At 70.5% G+C, this 24,379-nt stretch overlaps 1 protein-coding gene across 3 annotated transcripts; it reads right to left on the reverse strand.

The window, feature by feature from the left end:
* Positions 1–844: 844 nt before the first annotated feature.
* ARMC5 (armadillo repeat containing 5) lies at positions 845–20,171 on the reverse strand. Of its 3 annotated transcripts, none has more exons than XM_064499507.1 (8): positions 19,756–20,171; positions 18,539–18,646; positions 15,883–16,696; positions 12,548–14,007; positions 9,197–9,329; positions 6,777–6,939; positions 3,285–5,206; positions 845–3,149 (listed from the first exon to the last, which is right to left on the reverse strand). In XM_064499507.1, the coding sequence occupies exons 1-8, from the start codon at positions 20,033–20,035 to the stop codon at positions 1,721–1,723; spliced, it is 6,309 nt and encodes a 2,102-aa protein (XP_064355577.1). In that variant the 5' UTR covers positions 20,036–20,171; the 3' UTR covers positions 845–1,720. The 3 variants fall into 3 exon arrangements, with proteins under 3 accessions (XP_064355577.1, XP_064355576.1, XP_064355575.1); XM_064499506.1 differs by having other exon boundaries at positions 845–2,236; positions 2,276–5,206; XM_064499505.1 differs by having other exon boundaries at positions 845–5,206.
* Positions 20,172–24,379: the final 4,208 nt, after the last annotated feature.

Consider the following 24,379-nt stretch of genomic DNA (forward strand, 5'->3'; position numbering starts at 1 on the left):
CACCCGGACGCCTGGGCCCCTTGTGTGTGGGGGGGTACCTGGACGCCTGGGCCCCTTTTGGGCGGGGGGGGGGGCACCCGGATGCCTGGGCCCCTTGTGTGCGGGGGGGGGGGGTACCCGGACGCCTGGGTCCCTCCAGGATGCCTGGGCCCCTCCCAGAGACCTGGGCTCCCCCCCGGACGCCTGGGCCCCTCTGGGACATCTGGGTCCCTCCCGGATGCCTGGGTCCCTCCCGGACGCCTGGGCCCCTCACAGAGACCTGGGATCCCCCCCGGACGCCTGGGCCCTTTCCCGGGTGCCTGGGCCCCCCGGACACCTGGGCCCCCCCGGACACCTGGGCCCCTCCCGGACGCCTGGGCCCCTCCCCGGACGCCTGGGCTCCTTTCCCAGACGCCTGGGCCCCTCCCGGACGCCTGGGCCCCCCGGACACCTGGGCCCCCCCCGGACGCCTGGGTCCCTTCCCGGATGCCTGGGCCCCCCCCGGACGCCTGGGTCCCTTCCCGGACGCCTGGGCCCCCCCGGACGCCTGGGTCCCTTCCCGGACGCCTGGGTCCCTCCCGGACGCCTGGGCCCCTCCCGGACACCTGGGCCCCCCGGACGCCTGGGTCCCTTCCCGGATGCCTGGGCCCCCCCCGGATGCCTGGGCCCCTCTGGGACATCTGGGTCCCTCCAGGACACCTGGGCCCCTCCCGGACGCCTGGGCCCCCTCCGGACGCCTGGGTCCCTTCCCGGACACCTGGGTCCCTCCCGGACACCTGGGTCCCTTCCTGGACGCCTGGGCCCCTCCCAGATGCCTGGGTCCCTCCCGGACGCCTGGGTCCCTTCCCGGACGCCTGGGCCCGCAGCCGTTTCACCACTTTATTGTGCGTCGCCTCCGCTACATTCGCGGCCCCGAACCCGTCCCGCTCCCCTCCCCCATCCCGCGGGGCCCCCCCCGAAATCCTTGGGGGGGTCCCCAAAACCCAGGGACCCCCCCCCAAACCCTGGGGGGGTCCCAAAAACGTGGGGAATCCCCCCCAAATCCCGGGGGGTCCCCAAAAACCAGAGATATCGCCCCAAAACCGGGCGGGTCCCCCCCCAAACCTGGGGACCCCCCCCCCAAATCTGGGGGGGTCCCCTCAAGCCAGGACCCCCCCCCACGGCCCTCAGGGGGGTCCCCGGTGTCCCCCAAGGTCACTGTGGGGGTCCTCAAGGTCTCCATGGGGGGCCCCCACCTCCGCGTCCTCGTCTTCCTCCTCTAAGGGGTCCCCAACATCCATGGGGGGGTCCCCAAAATCCATGGGGGTCTCCAAGGGGGTCCTGACCCCTCCCCCAGGTCCTCCTGGGGGTCCTGGAGGTCCCCAGTGGGTCCCCGAGGTCGCTATGGGGGTCCCCAAGACCCCCACGGGGGTTCCCCACCTCCGCGTCCTCGTCTTCCTCCTCTAAGGGGTCCCCAAAATCTATGGGGGGGCCCCAAAATCTATGGGGGGTCCCCAACATCCGTGGGGGTCTCCAAGGGGGTCTCATCCCCTCCCCCCGAGTCCTCCAAGGGGTCCCGCGGGTCCCCGTGGGGCTCCGCCCACCTCCGTGTCCTCCTTGTCCCTCTCCAGGGAGCCCCCCACATCCACGGGGCTCCCCAAAGCCCCCGGGGGGGGGTCTCCAAAGGGGCCCCGCCACCTCGCCGAGGTCCCCCCCCAGCTCGCTGTGGGGCTCGACGTCTTTATGGGGGTCCCCAAGGTCCTTACGGGGGTCCTTCCACCTCCATGGCCTCCTCGTCCTCCTCTACGGGGTCCCCAGCACCCGCGGGGGTGTCCCCGAAGGGGTCTTCTCCCTCCCCGAGGTCCTCCAAGGGGTCTCCAAGGTCCTCTGGGGGGTCCCCAAGGTCCTCCAAGGGGTCCTCCAGGTCCTCCAAGGGGTCCCCGAGGTCCTCTGGGGGGTCTCCAAGGTCCTCCAGAGGGTCTCTGAGGTCCTCCAAGGGGTCCCCGAGGTCCTCCAAGGGGTCCCTGAGGTCCCCTGTGGAGTTCCTGAGGTCCTCCAAGGGGTTCTCATGGTCCTCCAAGGGGTCCTCAAGGTCCTCCAGAGGGTTCCTGAGGTCCAAGGGGTCCTCGAGGTCCTCCAAGGGATCCTTGAGGTCCTCCAAGGGGTTCTCATGGTCCTCCAAGGGGTCCTCGAGGTCCTCCAAGGGGTCCCTGAGGTCCCCTGTGGAGTTCCTGAGGTCCTCCAAGGGGTTCTCATGGTCCTCCAAGGGGTCCTCGAGGTCCTCCAGAGGGTTCCTGAGGTCCAAGGGGTCCTCGAGGTCCTCCAAGGGGTCCTCGAGGTCCTCCAAGGGGTCCCTGAGGTCCCCTGTGGAGTTCCTGAGGTCCTCCAAGGGGTTCTCATGGTCCTCCAAGGGGTCCCCGAGGTCCTCCAAGGGGTCCTCAAGGTCCTCCAAGGGGCTCTCATGGTCCTCCAAGGGGTCCTCGAGGTCCTCCAATGGGTCCTCGAGGTCCTCCAAGGGGTCCCCGAGGTCCTCCCGGGGCGGCTCCCCGGGCAGCCGCAGCAGCGGGTCCCCCCCGCCCCACGGCTCCCCCATGTCGAGGCGGGGCCGCAGCCCCGGGGGGGCCACCACGGCCAGCAGCGCCCGGGCCAGGCGGTTGGGACACCGGGCCACCCGGGCCACCTGGGCCAGCCGGGGGGCCACGCTCTGGGGCGGCCCCTCCAGCAGCTCCCGGGCCGCCCGCAAGGCCAGGGCGCCGCAGGCCCAGCGCTCGGCCAAGGCCCAGAGGCCGCTGGGAGAGGCCGCCACGCCGGCGGCCATGACGGCCTCCAGGCCCGGCACCAGGTAGCGGCGGGCCAGGGCCACGGCGGCCCCCGCGGCGGCGGCCGGGAGCGGGGGGCGGAGGCGGGGGCACCCGGCGGCCCCCCGGCAGCCGTGGAGGTGGTGGAGGAGGAGGAGGAGGGGGCGGCGGGGGGCGCAGCGCAGGGCTACGGCGGCCTGGCGGGCCTCGGCGAAGGCGCCCTCCAACATGGCCGCCAGCACCGGGGAGCCGCGGGCCAAGGCCCCCCGGCAGGCCGGCAGGCCCGGGGGGGCCCCGTCGGGCAGCAGCAGCAGGTCGTGGGGCGCCCGGGCGTAGGGGCAGGCCGGGGGGCTGGAGGACCGCGGCGGCGGGCGGGGACGGCGGTTGGAGGACCTCGGGGACGTCGGAGGACACGGTGACACGTGCGGACGGGGGCTGGAGGACCTCGGCGGTGGTTGGGGACGGGGGCTGGAGGACCTTGGGGACGTTGGAGGACCAGGAGATGGTTGGGGACAGCGGCTGGAGGACCTCGGCGGTGGTTGGGGACGGGGGCTGGAGGACCTTGGGGACCTTGGAGGACCAGGAGATGGTTGGGGACAGGGGCTGGAGGACCTTGGGGACGTTGGAGGACCAGGAGATGGTTCGTGATGGGGGCTGGAGGACCTCGGCGGTGGTTGGTGGTGGGGACTGGAGGACCTTGGGGATGTTGGAGGACCAGGAGATGGTTGGGGACAGCGGCTGGAGGACCTTGGAGATGTTGGAGGTCCAGGAGATGGTTCGTGATGGGGGTTGGAGGACCTCGGCGCTGGTTGGGGACGGGGGCTGGAGGACCTTGGGGACGTTGGAGGACCAGGAGATGGTTGGGGACAGGGGCTGGAGGACCTCGGCGGTGGTTGGTGGTGGGGACTGGAGGACCTTGGGGACGTTGGAGGACCAGGAGATGGTTGGGGACAGGGGCTGGAGGACCTTGGGGACGTTGGAGAACACAGTGACACGTGGGGATGGGGGTTGGAGGACCTTGAAGATGGTTGGGGACGGGGGTTGGAGGACCCTGGGTACGTTGGCGGACAAGATGGTTGGGGATGGGGGTTGGAGGACCTTGAGGATGGTTGGGGACAGGGGCTAGAGGACCTTGGGGACGCTGGAGAACACGGTGACACGTGGTGATGGGGGTTGGAGGACCTTGAGGACGTCGGAGGATAAGACGCTTGGGGGTGACAGTTGGAGGACCTTGAAGATGGTTGCAGATCGGTGTTGGAGGACCTTGCGGATGGTTGGGGACGGGGGTTGGAGGACCTTGGGGACATCAAAGGACAAGACGGTTGGGGGTGATGGTTGGAGGACCTTGAAGACGGTTGCGGATCAGGGTTGGAGGACCTTGAGGATGGTTGCGGATGGGTGTTGGAGGACCTTGCGGATGGTTGGGGATGGGCGTTGGAGGACCTTGGGGACATCAAAGGACAAGACGGTTGGGGATGGGGGTTGGAGGACCTTGGGGATGGTTGAGGATGGCTGTTGGAGGACCTTGGGGACGTCAGAGGACAAGACGGTTGGGGGTGACAGTTGGAGGACCTTAGAGGTGGCTGGGGATGGCTGTTGGAGGACCTTGGGGTCGTCAAAGGACAAGACGGTTGGGGGTGATGGTTGGAGGACCTTGAAGATGGTTGCAGATCAGGGTTGGAGGACCTCGGGGATGGTTGGGGACGGGGGTTGGAGGACTTTGCGGATGGTTGCGGATGGGGATTGGAGGACCCTGAGGATGGTTGGGGACGGGGGTTGGAGGACCTTGGGGACGTCAGAGGACAAGACGGTTGCGGACGGGTGTTGGAGGACCTTGGAGGTGGTCGGGGACGGGGGCTGGAGGACCTTGGGGACGCTGGGGGACAAGACAGTTGGCGGTGACAGTCGGAGGACCTTGCGGATGGTTGCGGATGGGGGTTGGAGGACCTTGAGGACACCTGGGGACGCGGGGACGCTTGGGGACGGGGGCTGGAGGCCCTGGGGGACCCCGGAGAACAAGACGACGGTTGCGCACAGGCGTTGGAGGCCCTCGAGGACCCCCGGGGACAGGCGGCCGCTCGGCGAGGGGGGTTGGAGGACCTCGGGGTCACCGGGGGACGGACGTCGGAGCTTGGGGACATCCGGGGACGCTTGGGGGGCCTGGGGGACGTGTGGGGCAGGAGATCGGCGGCGGCGGGGGTTGCTTGGGGACACGAGGACGCGCGGGGACGTTTGGGGGCCGCGTGGGGACGGGGGGCCGCGGGGGACAGCAGGGGTGGGGGGCAGGTGGCCGACGTCACCGCGCGTCCCCACGGCTCCGTGGCGTCCCCGTCCGTGGGGCCCCAGAGGTCGGCGACGTCCCCGTGTCCGTCCTCGCTGCCCCACGGCTCGGCGACGTCCCCGTGTCCGTCCTCGTGTCCCCAGGGCTCGGCGTCCTCGTCCCCGTGCGCCTGGGGGGCCCCGGCGTCCCCGGGGGTGGCTGTGAGGCCCCGATGTCCCCACATGTCCCCGATGTCCCCCCAAGTCCCCAATGTCCCCCCCCACGTCCTGTGATGTCCCCGTCCCGTGGTCTCCTGTCCCGTGTCCCTCTTGTCCCCATGGGCCCCTGGTGTCCCCACACCCCCGTCCCGGGTCCTCGTGTCCCCGTGTCCCCAAGTCCCCGTGTCCCCATGTCCCCCCCCGTGTCCCACGTCCCCGTCCCATGTCCCGTGTCCCTCTCCCCTGTCCCCAACACGTCCCCACGTCCCCGTGTCCCACCCCACATCCCTAAGTCCCTGTCCCGGGTCTCCATCCCGTGTCCCATGTCCCCATGTCCCACCCCACGTCCCCACGTCCCCGTCCCGTGTCCTCGTGTCCCCCCCATGCCCCCATGTCCCCACCCAATGTCCCCATGTCCCATCCCATGTCCCCGTCCCAGGTCTCCATCCCGTGTCCCATGTCCCACCCCACGTCCCCGTGTCCCCATGTCCCCATCCCATGTCCCCGTCCCGTGTCCCGTGTCCCCCCGTGTCCCATGTCCCCCCCACTTCCCCCCGTCCCGTCCCCATGACCCATCCCATGTCCCACGTCCCCACGTCCCCGTGTCCCCACGCCATGTCCCCATGTCCCCCCGTGTCCCCGTGTCCCCACGCCATGTCCCCATGTCCCCCCGTGTCCCCGTGTCTCCCCCATGTCCCATGTCCCTGTCCCACGCGTCACTCCACGTCCCCGTGTCCCCATGTCCCATGTCATGTCCCCCCCATGTCCCCGTGCCCCCCATGTCCCCCCATCCCTGTCTCTCCATCCCCCCATGTCCCCGTGTCCCCCATCCCCCCATGTCCCCCCCACGTCCCCGTGTCCCCATGTCCCATGTCATGTCCCCCCCATGTCCCCCCCGTGTCCCCCCGTGTCCCCGTGTCCCCATGTCCCCCCCACGTCCCTGTCTCCCCCATCTCCCCCGTCCCCCCCATGTCCCCGTGTCCCCCATCCCCCCGTGTCCCCCCCACGTCCCCATGTTCCCATGTCCCCCAGTGTCCCCATGTCCCCCCCCACGTCCCTGTCTCCCCCATCTCCCCCGTCCCCCCCAAGTCCCCCCCACGTCCCCACGTCCCCATGTCCCCCATGTCCCCCCCATGTCCCTGTCTCCATCTCCCCCGTGTCCCCCCCCACGTCCCCATGTCCCCCCGTGTCCCCATGTCCCCCCCCACGTCCCTGTCTCCATCTCCCCCGTGTCCCCCCCACGTCCCCATGTCCCCTCTGTGTACCCGTGTCCCCCCGTGTCCCTGTGTCCCCCATGTCCCCATGTCCCCCCCCACGTCCCTGTCTCCATCTCCCCCGTGTCCCCCCCATGTCCCCATGTCCCCCATCCCCCCCACGTCCCCCATGTCCCCCCCCGTGTCCCCGTGTCCCCATGTCCCCCCCCACGTCCCTGTCTCCCCCTTCCCCCCCATGTCCCCCCCATCCCCCCCGTGTCCCCACGTCCCCATGTCCCTCCATGTCCCCCCCCGTGTCCCCGTGTCCCCCCCCCGCGCGTCCCCTCACCGGGGGGGGTCCCCGCAGGCAGCCCAGGGCGTCGGCGGCGTAGAAGGCGAAGGCCGGGGGGGGGCGGCAGGGCGCGGGGGGGGGGCCACGAGCCACCGCCCCCGCCAGGGCCGCCGCCGCCCCCCCCCGGCCCCACAGCAGCCCCCCGGCCGGCGACGAGGGCCTGCACGCCAAGAACACGCCAAGCACACGCTAAGCACACGCTAAGGAGGGGGCGGGACATGCTAAGGACACGCTAAGGATGGGGAGGGACATGCTAAGGACACGCTAAGGATGGGGAGGGACATGCTAAGCACATGCTAAGGAGCTGGGGAGGGACATGCTAAGGACACGCTAAGGATGGGGCGGGACATGTTAAGGACACGCTAAGGATGGGGAGGGACATGCTAAGGACACGCTAAGGAGCTGGGGGAGGGCAGGGGGGCCACCAACCCCCCCCACGGTGACGTCACCACCTTGCACATGCCAATGACATGCTAAGGACACGCTAAGCATGGGGCGGGACATGCTAAGGACACGCTAAGGATGGGGCAGGACATGTTAAGGACACGCTAAGGATGGGGAGGGACATGCTAAGGACACGCTAAGGAGCTGGGGGAGGGCAGGGGGGCCACCAACCCCCCCCACGGTGACGTCACCACCTTGCACATGCCAATGACATGCTAAGGACACGCTAAGCATGGGGCGGGACATGCTAAGGACACGCTAAGGATGGGGCAGGACATGTTAAGGACACGCTAAGGATGGGTTGGGACATGCTAAGGACACGCTAAGGAGCTGGGGGAGGGCAGGGGGGCCACCAACCACCCCCCATGGTGATGTCACCGCCTTGCACACGCCAATGACATGCTAAGGACACGCTAAGGATGGGGCGGGACATGCTAAGGACACGCTAAGGAGCTGGGGGAGGGCAGGGGGGCCACCAACCCCCCCCATGGTGACGTCACCGCCTTGCACATGCCAATGACATGCTAAGGACACGCTAAGCATGGGGCGGGACATGCTAAGGACACGCTAAGGATGGGGCAGGACATGTTAAGGACACGCTAAGGATGGGTTGGGACATGCTAAGGACACGCTAAGGAGCTGGGGGAGGGCAGGGGGGCCACCAACCCCCCCCACGGTGACGTCACCACCTTGCACACGCCAATGACATGCTAAGGACACGCTAAGCATGGGGCGGGACATGCTAAGGACACGCTAAGGATGGGGCAGGACATGTTAAGGACACGCTAAGGATGGGTTGGGACATGCTAAGGACACGCTAAGGAGCTGGGGGAGGGCAGGGGGGCCACCAACCACCCCCCATGGTGATGTCACCGCCTTGCACACGCCAATGACATGCTAAGGACACGCTAAGGATGGGGCGGGACACGCTAAGGACACGCTAAGGAGCTGGGGGAGGGCAGGGGAGACCACCGCACCCCCCCCATGGCGATGTCACCGCCTTGCACACGCTAAGCACACGCTAAGGACACGCATGGGCGCCCGGGGGGGTCCCTGGGGGGGGTCTATAGGGGGATCTATAGGGGACGTCTATAGGGGACGCACCTGGCGAGCAGGGGCAGGGCGGTGGCACAGGCCGGGGGGGCCGTGGGGCAGCCGTGGGGCGGGTCTATGGGGCTCCCTATGGCCCGGGGGGTTCCTGGGGGGGGTCTATAGGGGATTCTATAGGGGGGATCTATAGGGGACGCACCTGGCGAGCAGGGGCAGGGCGGTGGCACAGGCCGTGGGGGCCGTGGGGCAGCCGTGGGGCGGGTCTATGGGGCTCCCTATGGCCCGGGGGGTTCCTGGGGGGGGTCTATAGGGGATTCTATAGGGGGGATCTATAGGGGACGCACCTGGCGAGCAGGGGCAGGGCGGTGGCACAGGCCGTGGGGGCCGTGGGGCAGCCGTGGGGCGGGTCTATGGGGCTCCCTATGGCCCGGGGGGTTCCTGGGGGGGGTCTATAGGGGATTCTATAGGGGGGATCTATAGGGGACGCACCTGGCGAGCAGGGGCAGGGCGGTGGCGCAGGCCGGGGGGGCCGTGGGGCGGCCGTGGGGCGGGTCTATGGGGCTCCCTATGGCCCGGGGGGGTCCCTAGAGGAATCTATAGGGGATTCTATAGGGGGGAATCTATAGGGGACGCACCTGGCGAGCAGGGGCAGGGCGGTGGCGCAGGCCGGGGGGGCCGTGGGGCAGCCGTGGGGCGGGTCTATGGGGCTCCCTATGGCCCGGGGGGTCCCTAGAGGGATCTATAAGGGATTCTATAGGAGGGATCTATAGGGGACGCACCTGGCGAGCAGGGGCAGGGCGGTGGCACAGGCCGGGGGGGCCGTGGGGCAGCCGTGGGGCGGGTCTATGGGGCTCCCTATGGCCCGGGGGGTCCCTAGAGGGATCTATAAGGGATTCTATAGGAGGGATCTATAGGGGACGCACCTGGCGAGCAGGGGCAGGGCGGTGGCGCAGGCCAGGCGGGCCGGGGGGGCCCCGCGGCGCAGCGTGTGGGTCAGCAGCCCCACGCCGAAGGGCGACGCCGCCACCGCCGCCAGCGCCCGCAGCAGCCCCTCCCCTATAGCCGGGGGCGGGGGGGGGGTCAGCGCGGCCCCTATAGGGAGGCTCTGACCCCCCCCTACGTCTAGGAGCCCCCCCCCCCCGATTTCTACCACACAGCACAGAGCACCCAAGGGACCCCCAAGGCACCCAGGACCCCTATATCCCCCCCCGGGACCCCTATATTCCCCCCGGCACCCCTATGTCCCCCCCCAGGACCCCTATATCCCCCCCCGGGACCCCTATATTCCCCCTAGGACCCCTATATCCTCTCCTGGGAGCCTTATATCTCCCCCCGGGACCCCTATATCCCCCCCAGGACCCCTATATTCCCCCCCAGGACCCCTATATCCTCCCCAGGACACCTATATCCCCCCCGGGACCCCTATATTCCCCCTAGGACCCCTATATCCTCTCCTGGGAGCCTTATATCTCCCCCCGGGACCCCTATATCCCCCCCAGGACCCCTATATTCCCCCCCAGGACCCCTATATCCTCCCCAGGACACCTATATCCCCCCCGGGACCCCTATATCCCCCCCACAATCCCTATATCCCCCCCCAAGACCCCTATATCCCCCCCAGGGAGCCTTATATCCCCCCCACAATCCCTATATCCCCCCCCAAGACCCCTATATCCCCCCCAGGATCCCTATATCCCCACCCAGGACCCCTATATTCCCCCCTGGGAGCCTTATATCCCCCCCCGGGACCCCTATATTCCCACCCAGGACCCCTATATCCCCCCCCGGGACCCCTATATCCCCCCCCGGGACCCCTATATTCCCCCTAGGACCCCTATATCCCCCCCGGGACCCCTATATCCCCCCCCGGGACCCCTATATTCCCCCTAGGACCCCTATATCCCCCCCCAGGACCCCTCTGGCTCCCCCAGAGCCCCCCCAGGACCCCCAAACCCCCCCAGAGCACCCAAGGGACCCCCAAGGCATCCAGGACTCCTATATCCCCCCCCCGGGACCCCCTAAAGCACCCAAGGGACCCCCTAAAGCACCCAACCCCCCCAGAGCACCCAAGGGACCCCCAAGGCATCCAGGACTCCTATATCCCCCCCCCGGGACCCCCTAAAGCACCCAAGGGACCCCCTAAAGCACCCGACCCCCCCAGAGCACCCAAGGGACCCCCAAAGCCCCCCCCAGACCCCTACATCCCCCCGCAAGGGACCCCGAAAGCCCCCAAATCCCCCCCAAAGCAGCCAAGGGACCCCCAACCCCCCCCGGACCCTCCTAGGGCACCCAAGGGCCCCCCAAAGCCCCCCTGGGACCCCCCAAAGCCCCCATATCCCCCCCCAGGCACCCAAGGGACCCTCAAAGCCCCCCACCCCCCCAAGGGACCCCCAGGACCCCCAAATCCCCCCCAGGGACCCCCCAGAGCACCCAAGGGACCCCAAATCCCCCCCCAGGACCCCCAAATTCCCCCCTAAAGCCCCCAAAGCCCCCCAGGGTCCCCCCAATCCCCCCCAGGACCCCCCCAAAGCCTCCCCAGAGCACCCAAGGGACCCCAAATCCCCCCCCAGGACCCCCAAATTCCCCCCTAAAGCCCCCCAAAGCCCCCCAGGGTCCCCCCAATCCCCCCCAGGACCCCCAAATCCCCCCTAAAGCCCCCCAAAGCCCCCCAGGACCCCCAAATGCCCCCCTAGAGCCCCCAAATCCCCTCCAGGACCCCCAAATTCCCCCCTAAAGCCCCCAAATCCCCCCCAGGGTCCCCCCAATCCCCCCCAGGACCCCCCCAAAGCCTCCCCAGAGCACCCAAGGGACCCCAAATCCCCCCCCAGGACCCCCAAAGCCCCCCCAGGGACCCCCCAAAGCCTCCCCAGAGCACCCAAGGGACCCCAAATCCCCCCCAGGACCCCCAAAGCCCCCCCAGAGCACCCAAGGGACCCCAAATCCCACCCCAGGACCCCCAAAGCCCCCCCAGGGACCCCCAAAGCCTCCCCAGAGCACCCAAGGGACCCCAAATCCCCCCCCAGGACCCCCCCAAAGCCTCCCCAGAGCACCCAAGGGACCCCAAATCCCCCCCCAGGACCCCCAAAGCCCCCCCACAGAGCACCCACGGGTGCCCCCAGAGGCTCACCCAGCTCCTTGAGATGGGCCTGGCGGGGGTGGGGGTGCCTGGACCCCCCCCCAAACCCCCCAGGACCCCCAAATCCCCCCCAGGGACCCCCCAAAGCCCCCCCAGGACCCCCAAATCCCCCCCAGGGACCCCCCAGAGCACCCAAGGGACCCCAAATCCCCCCCTGGACCCCCAAATTCCCCCCTAAAGCCCCCAAATCCCCCCCAGGGTCCCCCCAATCCCCCCCAGGACCCCCCCAAAGCCTCCCCAGAGCACCCAAGGGACCCCAAATCCCCCCCAGGACCCCCAAATTCCCCCCTAAAGCCCCCAAATCCCCCCCAGGGTCCCCCAAATGCCCCCCTAGAGCCCCCAAATCCCCTCCAGGGACCCCCCAGAGCACCCAAGGGACCCCAAATCCCCCCCTGGACCCCCAAATTCCCCCCTAAAGCCCCCAAAGCCCCCCCAGGACCCCCAAATCCCCCCCAGGGACCCCCAATCCCCCCCAGGACCCCCAAATCCCCCCCAGGGACCCCCAAAGCCTCCCCAGAGCACCCAAGGGACCCCAAATCCCCCCCCAGGACCCCCAAAGCCCCCCCCCGAGCACCCACGGGTGCCCCCAGGGGCTCACCCAGCTCCTTGAGGTGGGCCTGGCGGGGGTGGGGGCCCCCCAAATCCCCCCAGGGACCCCCAAAGCCTCCCCAGAGCACCCAAGGGACCCCAAATCCCCCCCCAGGACCCCCAAAGCCCCCCCCCGAGCACCCACGGGTGCCCCCAGGGGCTCACCCAGCTCCTTGAGGTGGGCCTGGCGGGGGTGGGGGCCCCCCAAATCCCCCCAGGGACCCCCAAATCTCCCCCTAGAGCCCCCAAATCCCCTTCAGGGACCCCCCAGAGCACCCAAGGGACCCCAAATCCCCCCCAGGACCCCCAAATCCCCCCTAAAGCCCCCCAAATCCCCCCCAGGACCCCCAAAGCCCCCCCCCATAGAGCACCCACGGGTGCCCCCAGGGGCTCACCCAGCTCCTTGAGGCGGGCCTGGCGGGGGTGGGGGCCCCCCAAATCCCCCCAGGGACCCCCCAATGCCCCCCTAGAGCCCCCCAATCCCCCCCAGGACCCCTAAATCCCCCCCAAATCCCCCCCCGAGCACCCACGGGTGCCCCCAGGGGCTCACCCAGCTCCTTGAGGCGGGCCTGGCGGGGGTGGGGGCGCGGCGGCGGGTGGTCGCGGGTGCCGCCGGGGGGGTCGGGGGGGGCCCGGGAGAGGCGCTCGGCGCGGGCCGGGGGGACGCCGAGCAGCAGCCAGGAGCGCAGCAGCGAGGGGACGTAGGCGGCCAGCAGCGGGCCCAGGCATCCGGGGTGGCCCACGAGGCGCTGCAGCACCCGTAGGGCCCGGGCGCCCGGGGCGGGGGCCCCCGCCAGGTACCGCAGCAGCCCCCCCACCGCCGGCGCCGTGGCCAGCGCCCGGCTCGGCTCCTCCGCCAGCCGCCCCAGCAGCAGCAGCGCCGCCGCCTCGCCCGCCCCCGGGTGCCCCCCGCCCGCCCCTGGGTGCCCCCCATCTGCCTCTGGGGGACCCCCATCTGCCTCTGGGTGACCCCCACCTGCCCCTGGGTGCCCCCCATCTGCCCCTGGGTGACCCCCATCTGCCCCTGGGGGACCCCCATCTGCCCCTGGGTGACCCCCCCCTACTTCTGGCTGACCCCCACCCACTTTTGGGTGACCCCCCCCTACTTCTGGCTGACCCCCACCCACCCCTGAGTGACCCCCACCCACTTTTGGGTGACCCCCATCTACCCCTGAGTGACCCCCACCCACTTTTGGGTGACCCCCCCCTACTTCTGGGGGACCCCCATCGACCCCTGAGTGACCCCCACCCACTTTTGGGTGACCCCCATCTGCCCCTGGGTGACCCCCCCCTACTTCTGGGTGACCCCTACCCACTTTTGGGTGACCCCCACCCACCCCTGAGTGACCCCCACCCACTTTTGGGTGACCCCCCCCTACTTCTGGCTGACCCCCATCTACCCCTGAGTGACCCCCACCCACTTTTGGGTGACCCCCCCCTACTTCTGGCTGACCCCCACCCACCCCTGAGTGACCCCCACCCACTTTTGGGTGACCCCCATCTACCTTTGGGTGTCCCCCATCTACCTTTGGGTGTCCCCCATCCACCCCTGGGTGCCCCCCCACTCTTGGGTGCTGCCCCCCCACCTCTGGGTGACCCCCACCTATCTTTGAGTGACCCCCACCTACCTTTGGGTGCCCCCCATCTACCCCTGGGTGACCCCCACCCGCTTTTGGGTGCCCCCCACCTACTTTTGTGTGCCCCCCCACCTCTGGGTGACCCCCACCCGCTTTTGGGTGACCCCCACCTACCTTTGGGTGACCCCCACCCACCTCTAGGCACCTCCCACCTACCCCTGGGTGCCCCCCACCCACTTTTGGGTACCCCCCACCCACCCTTGGGTGCCCCCCCCCCACCATGCCCGGGGCCCGCGGCAGCGCCAGGGCGCTCAGGGACGGGGGGCGGCGGCGGGGGGGGCGGCGGGGGGGCGAGGGGCACCCGTGGGTGCTGCCGGGGGGGGCGGCGGGGGGGGAGGGGGGCGGGGAGATGGCTTCGGAGAGCAGCCAGGACCTGCGGGAGGGAGAAGGGGGGGGTTGGGGGGCACCCATGGGTGGTGGGGGGCACCCATGGGTGGTGGTTGACCTCGGGGACCCTCCTAGACCCCCCCGTTGACCCCAAGGACCCCAAAGGTGACACCAGGGACCTCCTAGACCCCCCCGTTGACCCCAAGGACCCCAAAGGTGACACCAGGGACCTCCTAGACCCCAACGTTGACACCAAGGACCCCAAAGGTGACACCAGGGACCCTCCTAGACCCCCCCGTTGACCCCAAGGACCCCAAAGGTGACACCAGGGACCTCCTAGACCCCCCCGTTGACCCCAAGGACCCCAAAGGTGACACCAGGGACCTCCTAGACCCCCCCGTTGACCCCAAGGACCCCAAAGGTGACATTGGGGACCTCCTAGACCCCAACCTTGACCCCAAGGACCCCAAGGGTGACACCAGGGACCTCCTAGACCCCAACCTTGACCCCAAGGACCCCAAAGGTGACACCAGGGACCCTCCTAGACCCCAACGTTGACCCCAAGGACCCCAAGGGTGACACCAGGGACCTCCTAGACCCCCCGTTGACCCCAAGGACCCCAAGGGTGACACCAGGGACCTCCTAGACCCCCCGTTGACCCCAAGGACCCCAAAGGTGACACCAGGGACCTCCTAGACCCCCCCGTTGACCCCAAGGACCCCAAGGGTGACATTAGGGACCTCCTAGACCCCAACGTTGACCCCAAGGACCCCAAGGGTGACACCAGGGACCTCCTAGACCCCCCATTGACCCCAAGGACCCCAAAGGTGACACCAGGGACCCTCCTAGACCCCAACGTTGACCCCAAGGACCCCAAGGGTGACACCAGGGACCTCCTAGACCCCCCGTTGACCCCAAGGACCCCAAGGGTGACACCAGGGACCTCCTAGACCCCCCGTTGACCCCAAGGACCCCAAGGGTGACACCAGGGACCTCCCAGACCCCAACGTTGACCCCAAGGACCCCAAGGGTGACACCAGGGACCTCCTAGACCCCCCCGCTGACCCCAAGGACCCCAAGGGTGACATTAGGGACCTCCTAGACCCCAACCTTGACCCCAAGGACCCCAAAGGTGACACCAGGGACCCTCCTAGACCCCAACGTTGACCCCAAGGACCCCAAAGGTGACACCAGGGACCTCCTAGACCCCAACGTTGACACCAAGGACCCCAAAGGTGACACCAGGGACCTCCTAGACCCCCCCGTTGACCCCAAGGACCCCAAAGGTGACACCAGGGACCTCCTAGACCCCCCCGTTGACCCCAAGGACCCCAAGGGTGACACCAGGGACCCCCTAGACCCCCCCGTTGACCCCAAGGACCCCAAAGGTGACACCAGGGACCTCCTAGACCCCCCCGTTGACCCCAAGGACCCCAAAGGTGACACCAGGGACCTCCTAGACCCCCCCGTTGACCCCAAGGACCCCAAAGGTGACACCAAGGACCCTCCTAGACCCCCCCGTTGACCCCAAGGACCCCAAAGGTGACACCAGGGACCTCCTAGACCCCCCCGTTGACCCCAAGGACCCCAAAGGTGACACCAGGGACCTCCTAGACCCCCCCGTTGACCCCCAAGGACCCCAAAGGTGACACCAGGGACCTCCTAGACCCCCCCGTTGACCCCCAAGGACCCCAAGGATGACACCAGGGACCTCCTAGACCCCCCCGTTGACCCCAAGGACCCCAAAGGTGCCACCAGGGACCTCCTAGACCCCAACATTGACCACAGGGACCCCAAAGGTGCCACCAGGGACCTCCTAGACCCCCTGTTGACCCCAAGGACCTCCCCGCACCCTCCCCGTCCCCCGGGAGACCCCCAGGGCCACCCGCGGGTGTCCCCCACCCCGCCCCGCCCCGCTCACTTGAGCCCCCGCAGGCTGCCGGCGGCCGCCCCGGGCCCCGGCGCTGGCGACCGTAGGGGCGGCAGGTCGAAGGAGGCGGCGTCCTCGTCCTCGTCACTGTCCCCGTCGTCGCCGTCGCCGTCGGCGCAGGCCCGGAGGACGTCGACGAGGAGGGGGACGAGGCCGCGGGCCTCCAGCACCTCCAGGGCCGCCCGGTCGTAGGCGAAAGCCGCCAAGGCCAACAGCACCCAGGGGCGCCCGGGCCGGGCCCGCGGGTCCTCCAACAACGCCACCAACAACGGGAGCCCGCCGGCCGCCCGCAGCCGGGCCCGGTTGACGGCTTCGCGGCACAACAGGCAGAACGCGCGGGCCAGGCCGCCGGGAACACCCGGCGGGGCCGCCAGCGCCCGCCGCACCGCCGCCGCCACGGCCTCCACGGCGCCGGCGGCACCCAACGCCGGCCGGAGCGAGGCCCGGGCGCAGGCGGCCGCCAAGGCACCCAACGCGGCCCGCCGGCCTTCGGCCTCGCCCTCGCCCTCGCCGGCGGCCATGACGGTCAGGGCGGGCAAGGCGGCGGCCATGTCGTGGTCGGCGGCGGCGGCGCGGTGGGCGGCCATGACGCGCAGGGCCCGGGCCAGGGCGGCGGCGGCGGCGGGGTGGCCGGGCGGCAGGGTGGCCAAGCGGGTGGCCAAGGCGCGGGCGGCGCCGGCTCGCGCCAAGGCCCGCCGGGGGCCCGGGTGGCCCCCCAGGATCCGTAGGGCCCGGGCGGCGCTGGGCAGGCAGGAGCCGTCGGAGGAGCAGGAGGCCGTCAGGGCCGCCAGGGCCGGCACCGCCCCTGCCGGGGTTGGGGGACAACATGGCCGTCGGCTGTCAGGTGACCACCGGGCACCCGTGGGTGCTGGGGGGACGTCGCGCCGGGGCGCCCGAGGGACCCTCGGGGCACCCAAACGGCCCCCCAGGGATGTTGGGGGCAGCTTAGAGATGCCAAGGGACCGTCATGGCACCCGAGGGACCGTCATGGCACCCAAGGGATGCCTTAGGGCACCCAAGGGACCCCCCAGGGGTCTTAGGGACACCCAAGGGACCCTCGGGGCACCCAAGGGACCCCCCAGGGGTTTTAGGGACACCCAAGGGACCCCCAGGGCACCCAAGGGACCCTCCAAGGGCGTTGGGGACATCTTAGAGACACCCTGGGGCATCCACGGCACCCAAGGGACCCCCGTGGCACCCAAGGGACCCCCCAGGGGCGTTGGGGACATGGCAGGGACACCCAGGGCACCCAAGGGACCCCCCAGAGATGTTGGGGACATCCCAGAGACACCCATGGCACCCAAGGAACCCCCATGGCACCCAAAAGACACCCTAGGGCACCCAAGGGACCCCCCAGGGGTCTTGGGGACACCCAAGGGACCCCCCTAGACCCCCCAGGACACCCAAGGGACCCCCCTGGGGACACCAGGTCACCCCAGGACACCCAAGTGCCACCCAAGGGACCCCGGGGACCTCCCTAGACCCCTCCAGGACACCCAAGGGACCCCATTGGGGACCCCAGGGACCCCTACAGACCCCCCAGGGACACCAGGTCACCCCAGGACACCCAAGGGACCCCCCCCGGGGACACCAGGTCACCCCAGGACACCCAAAGGGACCCCAGGGACCCCTATAGACCCCACAGACACCTCCCAGGACACCCAAGGGCCACTCAGGGGACCCTGGGGACCCCCATAGACCCCCCTAGGACACCCAAGGGACCCCCATAGACCCCCCAGAGACACCAGGTCACCCCAGGACACCCAAGGGACCCTGGGGACCCCCATAGACCCCCCCAGACCCCCCTAGGACACCCAAGGGACCCCCATAGACCCCCCAGAGACACCAGGTCACCCCAGGACACCCAAGGGACCCCCATAGACCCCCCCCAGACCCCCCTAGGACACCCAAGGGACCCCCACAGACCCCCCAGAGACACCAGGTCACCCCAGGACACCCAAGGGACCCCCATAGACCCCCCCCAGACCCCCCTAGGACACCCAAGGGACCCCCATAGACCCCCCAGAGACACCAGGTCACCCCAGGACACCCAAGGGACCCCCCCCAGACCCCCATAGACCCCCCCCAGACCCCCCTAGGACACCCAAGGGACCCCCACAGACCCCCCAGAGACACCAGGTCACCCTAGGACACCCAAGGGACCCTGGGGACCCCCCCAGACCCCCCTAGGACACCCAAGGGACCCCCACAGACCCCCCAGAGACACCAGGTCACCCCAGGACACCCAAGGGACCCTGGAGACCCCCATAGACCCCCCCAGACCCCCCTAGAACATCCAAGGGACCCCCATAGACCCCCCAGAGACACCAGGTCACCCCAGGACACCCAAGGGACCCTGGAGACCCCCATAGACCCCCCCAGACCCCCCTAGGACACCCAAGGGATCCCCATAGACCCCCCAGAGACACCAGGTCACCCCAGGACACCCAAGGGACCCCGGGGACCCCCATAGACCCCCCCCAGACCCCCCTAGGACACCCAAGGGACCCCCATAGACCCCCCAGAGACACCAGGTCACCCCAGGACACCCAAGGAACCCCCATAGACCCCCCAGATGACCCCCAGGACACCCAAGGTCCACCCAGGACCCCCCCCCGTCCCCCCAGCACCCCAGGGTGCCGCTCACCGGCCTCGAGGACGGCCTGGGCCCCGTCGGGCTCCAGCGCCAGGTTGGCCAGGGCCCGCGACACCCGGTTCTGCACGCTCTCCGCCGCCCCGGGGGTCAGCAGGGTCACTGCGGGGGGGCGGGGGGGGCAGGTCACGGCCCGGGGGGGCCCCCGCTGCCCCCCGTGGGGCTGGGCCCAGCCACCCCCCCCGCGGGGAGGGGGGAGTGGGAGATTCCCCCATTGAACCCAATGGGGCTGGGCTGAACCATTCCCCCATGGTGGGGGGGGGGTTGGGGGGTCCCCATTGACTCCAATGGGACTGGGCTGAACCATTCCCCCATGAGGGGGGGGTCTGGGGGGCCCCCATTGCCCCCAATGAGGCTGGGCTGAACCATTCCCCCATGGTGGGGGGGTCTGGGGGGCCCCCATGGCCCCCAATGGGGCTGGGCTGAACCATTCCCCCGTGGGGGGGGGGGATGTCAGACCAGACCACTTGGGGGGGGATTCAGACCAGACCATTCCCCTTCGGGGGGGGGAAATTGGACTGGACCATTCTCCCTGTGGGGGGGGGATCAGGACCGGGCCATTCTGCCTATGAGGGGGAACCTGAACCGGACCATTCCCCTTGGGGGGGGGGGGGGGTGATCAAGACTGGACCCCTCTGCCTATGGGGGGGGCATTCGGACCAGCCCATTCCCCTTCGGGGGGGGGGATCCGGACCGGCCCATTTCTCCTGGGGGGGAACCCAGACGGGACCATTTCTCCCCATGGGGAGGGGGACCCGGACGGGACGATTCCCAGCCCGGGGGGGGACCCGGAGCGGCCCATTCCCCCTTCGTGGGGGGGGACCCGGAGCGGCCCATTCCCCTTCGTGGGGGGGGACCCGGAGCGGCCCATTCCCCCTTTGGGGGGGACCCAGACCGGCCCATTCCCCCTTCGTGGGGGGGGAGACCCGGAGCGGCCCATTCCCAGCCCGGGGGGGGACCCGGAGCGGCCCATTCCCCTTCGTGGGGGGGGGGACCCGGAGCGGCCCATTCCCCCTTCGTGGGGGGGGACCCAGACCGGCCCATCCCCCTTCGTGGGGGGGGACCCGGAGCGGCCCATTCCCCCTTTGGGGGGGGGAGACCCGGAGCGGCCCATTCCCAGCCCGGGGGGGGGACCCGGAGCGGCCCATCCCCCTTCGTGGGGGGGGACCCGGAGCGGCCCATTCCCGGCCCGGCGGAGGGGCGGCACTCACCGAGGCGGGGCACCCCTCCGAGGCGACGGGCCTGGCGGCGGCAGCCGGCCTCGGTGCAGCAGTTGGCGAGGACGCTGAGGGCCAGCTCGAGGGTGCGGCGGGGCCGCTGGGGCTCCAGCAGCTGCAGCAGCGGCTCCAGGCCGCCGCGCTCGCGGAAGCGGGCGGCGCCGCCGGGCTCTCGCGTGTGGCGGCCGCGCAGCGCCCTCAGCGCCCGGCCCAGCCCCGGCTCCGCCGCCGCCCGCACCGCCTCCACGCACCAGCCCAGCGGCTCCGCCGCCATCGCCGCCGCCGCGAGATGGAGCAGGAGGAGGAGGAGGAGGAGGAGGAGGCGGCGGCGGCGCTGCGGGAGGGGAGGCCGCTACGGAAGCCGCCGCGCGGCGCGCGCGCGGGGGCGACGGGAAATGGAGGCGGGCGGGGGCGCGGCAGCGGCGCGGGACTACAGCTCCCAGCAGGCACCGCGCGCGTGAGGCGGGAGCGTGTGTGAAAGGCGGAAGTGCCGGCGCCGCGCGCGCGGGGGGTGACGGGAAATGGAGGCGCGTGGAGGCGCGGAACTACCGCTCCCAGCAGGCACCGCGCGCGTGAGGCGGGAGCGTGTGTGAAAGGCGGAAGTGCCGGCGCCGCGCGCGCAGGGGGTGACGGGAAATGGAGGCGGGCGGGGGCGCTGCGGCGGAGCCGAACTACCGCTCCAGCAGGCACCGCGCGCGTGAGGCCGCGGGGGGGGAGAGAGCTGGAGCCGCGCGCGCAGGGGGTGACGGGAAATGGAGGCCGGGTGGAGGCGTGGCAGCGGCGCGGGACTACAACTCCCAGCAGCCACCGCGCGCGTGAGGCCGGGGGGGAGAGAGATGGAGCCGCGCGCGGGGGGTGACGGGAAATGGAGTCCGGCCGCGGCGCGGAACTACCGCTCCCAGCAGGCACCGCGCGCGTGAGGCGGGAGCGTCTGTGAAAGGCGGAAGTGCCGGCGCCGCGCGCGCGGGGGGTGACGGGAAATGGAGTCCTGCGTGGCCCGGAACTACCGCTCCCAGCAGGCACCGCGCGCGTGAGGCGGGAGCGTGTGTGAAAGGCGGAAGTGCCGGCGCCGCGCGCGCGGGGGGTGACGGGAAATGGAGGCGGGCGGGGGCGCGGCAGCGGCGCCGAACTACCGCTCCCAGCAGCCACCGCGCGCGTGAGGCCCGCGGGGGGGGGAGAGAGATGGAGCCGCGCGCGCAGGGGGTGACGGGAAATGGAGGCGGGCGGGGGCGCGGCAGCGGCGCGGGACTATCGCTCCCAGCAGCCACCGCGCGCGTGAGGCCCGCGGGGGGGAGAGAGATGACGCCGCGCGCGCAGGGGTGACGGGAAATGGAGTCCGGCCGCGGCGCGGAACTACCGCTCCCAGCAGGCACCGCGCGCGTGAGGCGGGAGCGTGTGTGAAAGGCGGAAGTGCCGGCGCCGCGCGCGCGGGGGGTGACGGGAAATGGAGGCCGGCCGCGGCGCGGAACTACCGCTCCCATCATGCCCCGCGCACGCGGGCGGCGGGAAAGGCAGCGCGCCGGAAGTGCGTGTGTGTGGAGAGAGAATGGCGGGCTCGTGTGTGGAGGGGGAGGGGACTACAACTCCCACAGTGCCTTGCGGCGGCGGGGCGGTGCTGGGGGCGGGGGCGGCGCGCGGGGCATGATGGGGGTTGTAGTTCTGTCAGCGCTGTGGCCTTTTTGGGGGGGTGCTGGGGGGGGCAGGACGCCTGGGTCCCCTGGGGGGGGGGGAGGGGCCCTCCCGGACGCCTGGGCCCCTCTCGGACGCCTGGGCCCCTTGTGAGGGGGCCAGACCCCCACCCTGGACACCTGGGTCCCTCCCGGACGCCTGGGTCCCTTCCCGGACGCCTGGGCCCCTTCCCGGACGCCTGGGCCCCCCCCCGGACGCCTGGGTCCCTCCCGGACGCCTGGGTCCCTTCCCGGACGCCTGGGTCCCTCCCGGACGCCTGGTCCCCTTCCTGGACGCCTGGGCCCCTTCCCGGACGCCTGGGTCCCTCCCGGACGCCTGGGCCCCCCCCGGACGCCTGGCCCCCCCCGGACACCTGGGCCCCTTCCCGGACACCTGGGTCCCTTCCCGGACACCTGGGTCCCTCCCAGACGCCTGGGCCCCTTCCCGGACGCCTGGGCCCCTCCCGGACGCCTGGGTCCCAGGCGAGGGCAGTGGGCCATGGCGCTGTGGGGGAGGGGAGCAGGCCCGGACGCCTGGGTCCACCGAGGGCAATCGGGGGGGGCAGGGAACAGCCCGGACGCCTGGGCCCCTCGGGGGTGGGGGTGGGGCCAGCCCGGACGCCTGGGCCCCCGGTGGGTATTTAGGGGGCGGCCCGGACGCCTGGGCCCTCAGTGGGTACTTAGGGGGCGGCCCGGACGCCTGGGCCCCCGGGGCGCCATGGAGGAGGCAGCGGTGGCCGTCACCTTCTGGGACCTGGGCATCATCGTCGGCTACTTCGGCCTCATCATCGCCGTGGGGCTCTGGGTAGGGCTGCGACCCCCCCGGGACCCATAACTGCCCCTCTGGGACCCCTAAGTGCCCTTCTGGGACCCCTAAGTGCCCCCCCGGACCCATAACTGCCCCTCTGGGACTTCTTACTGCCCCCCCTGGGACCCCTAAGTGCCCTCCTGGACCCATAACTGCCCCTCTGGGATCCCTAACTGCTCTGCTGGGACCCCTAACTGCCCCCTCGGGGCCCCTACCTGCCCCCCTGGGACCCCTAAGTGCCCTCCCGGACCCCTAACTGCCCCCCTGGGACCTCTAAGTGCCCTCCTGGGACCCCTAAGTGCCCTCCCGGACCCATAACTGCCCACATGGGGCCCCAACTGCTCTCTCGGGACCCCTAAGTGCCCTCCAGGACCCCTAACTGCTCTCCTGGGACCCCTAAGTGCCCTCCTGGACCCAGAACTGCCCCCCGGGGACCTCTAAGTGGCCTCCTGGACCCATAACTGCCCCCCTGGGGCCCATAACTGCCCCCCTGGGACCCCTAACTGACCCCCTGGACCCATAACTGCCCCCCGGGATTCCTAAGTGCCCCCCTGGACCCATAACTGCCCCTTTGGGGCCCCTACCTGCCCCCCGGGACCCATAACTGCCCTCCCGGACCCATAACTGTCCCCCTGGGACCCCTAAGTCCCCCATGGGACCCCTAAGTGCCCTCCTGGACCCATAACTGCCCCCCTGGGGCCCCAACTGCTCTCTCGGGACCCCTAAGTGCCCCCCTGGACCCATAACTGCCCCTCTGGGGCCCCTACCTGCCCCCGGGACCCATAACTGCCCTCCTGGACCCATAACTGTCCCCCTGGGACCCCTACCTGCCCCCCGGGACCCCTAAGTGCCCCCCTGGACCCATAACTGCCCCTCTAGGACCCCTCACTTCCTCCTGGGCCCCCCAACCTGCCTCCCAGGGCCCCCATTACCCTCCCCAAGGGCCTGGCCCCATTGAGTGACCTAGAACGTCCCCCATGATGCACCTAGACCCCTCCTCACCCCCCCAAAGGCCCCCCATGACCCCCAGGGAGCCCCATGGCACCCTGGGATCCCCCCAAGTCCCCCCAGACCCCTCAGCCCCACTGAAGACCCCCCCCAAGGGCCTGGCCCCATTGAGTGACCTAGAACGTCCCCCATGATGCACCTAGACCCCCTCCCTGCCCCACCAAGCCCTCCATGACCCCCAAGGGCCCCACAACTGCCCCTGGGGGCCCCCCAAGCGTCACAGCCCCCCCCAACCACCCCAGTGCCCCCCCCAAGCCCAACCCCATTGAGCGACCTAGAACGTCCCCCATGACGCACCTAGACCCCCAGCGGGCTCCCGGGACCTCCCAGCACCCCCCAACCGGCTCCGGGGGCATCCCACAATGCCCTGGGGCGGGGCGAGGACCCCCCCAGGTTGTTTTTCAGCCCGGGGTTAATGATTACCCACAATGCCCCGGTCCAAGAGGGCAGCCGGGCTGGTAATGAGGCCTCATTAGCAGGGGGCAGCGGGGAGGGTCAGCGCGCGCGGGGTTAATGAGTGACCGTCCCCAATGGGGGGGAGGGGGGGCACTGGGAGCACTGGTGGGCCCATACTGGGAGCACTGGTGGCCCCGTACTGGGAGCACTGGTGGGTCCCGCAGTCGCTGCGCCGGGGGAACCGCAGCACCGTCAGCGGGTACTTCCTGGCCGGCAACAACATGGCGTGGGGACCCGTGAGTGACGGGGACACTGGGGGGGGGACACTGGGGACACTGGGGACATGGGAGGACACTGGGGACACTGGGATGTGGAGGGACATGGGGGACATGGGGGGACATGGAGGGACATGGAGGGACATGGGGGACATGGGGGACATGGAGGGACATGGGGGGACATGGGGGACATGGGGGGACATTGGGGGACATGGGGGACATGGAGGGACATGGGGGACATGGGGGACATGGAGGGACATGGAGGGACATGGGGGACATGGAGGGACATGGAGGGACATGGGGGGACATGGGGGACATGGAGGGACATGGAGGGACATGGGGGACATGGAGGGACATGGGGGGACATGGGGGACATGGGGGGACATTGGGGGACATGGGGGACATGGAGGGACATGGGGGACATGGGGGACATGGAGGGACATGGAGGGACATGGGGGACATGG

Source organism: Dromaius novaehollandiae, chromosome 30 (genome assembly GCF_036370855.1).
Source record: "Dromaius novaehollandiae isolate bDroNov1 chromosome 30, bDroNov1.hap1, whole genome shotgun sequence".
NCBI lineage: Eukaryota > Metazoa > Chordata > Aves > Casuariiformes > Dromaiidae > Dromaius > Dromaius novaehollandiae.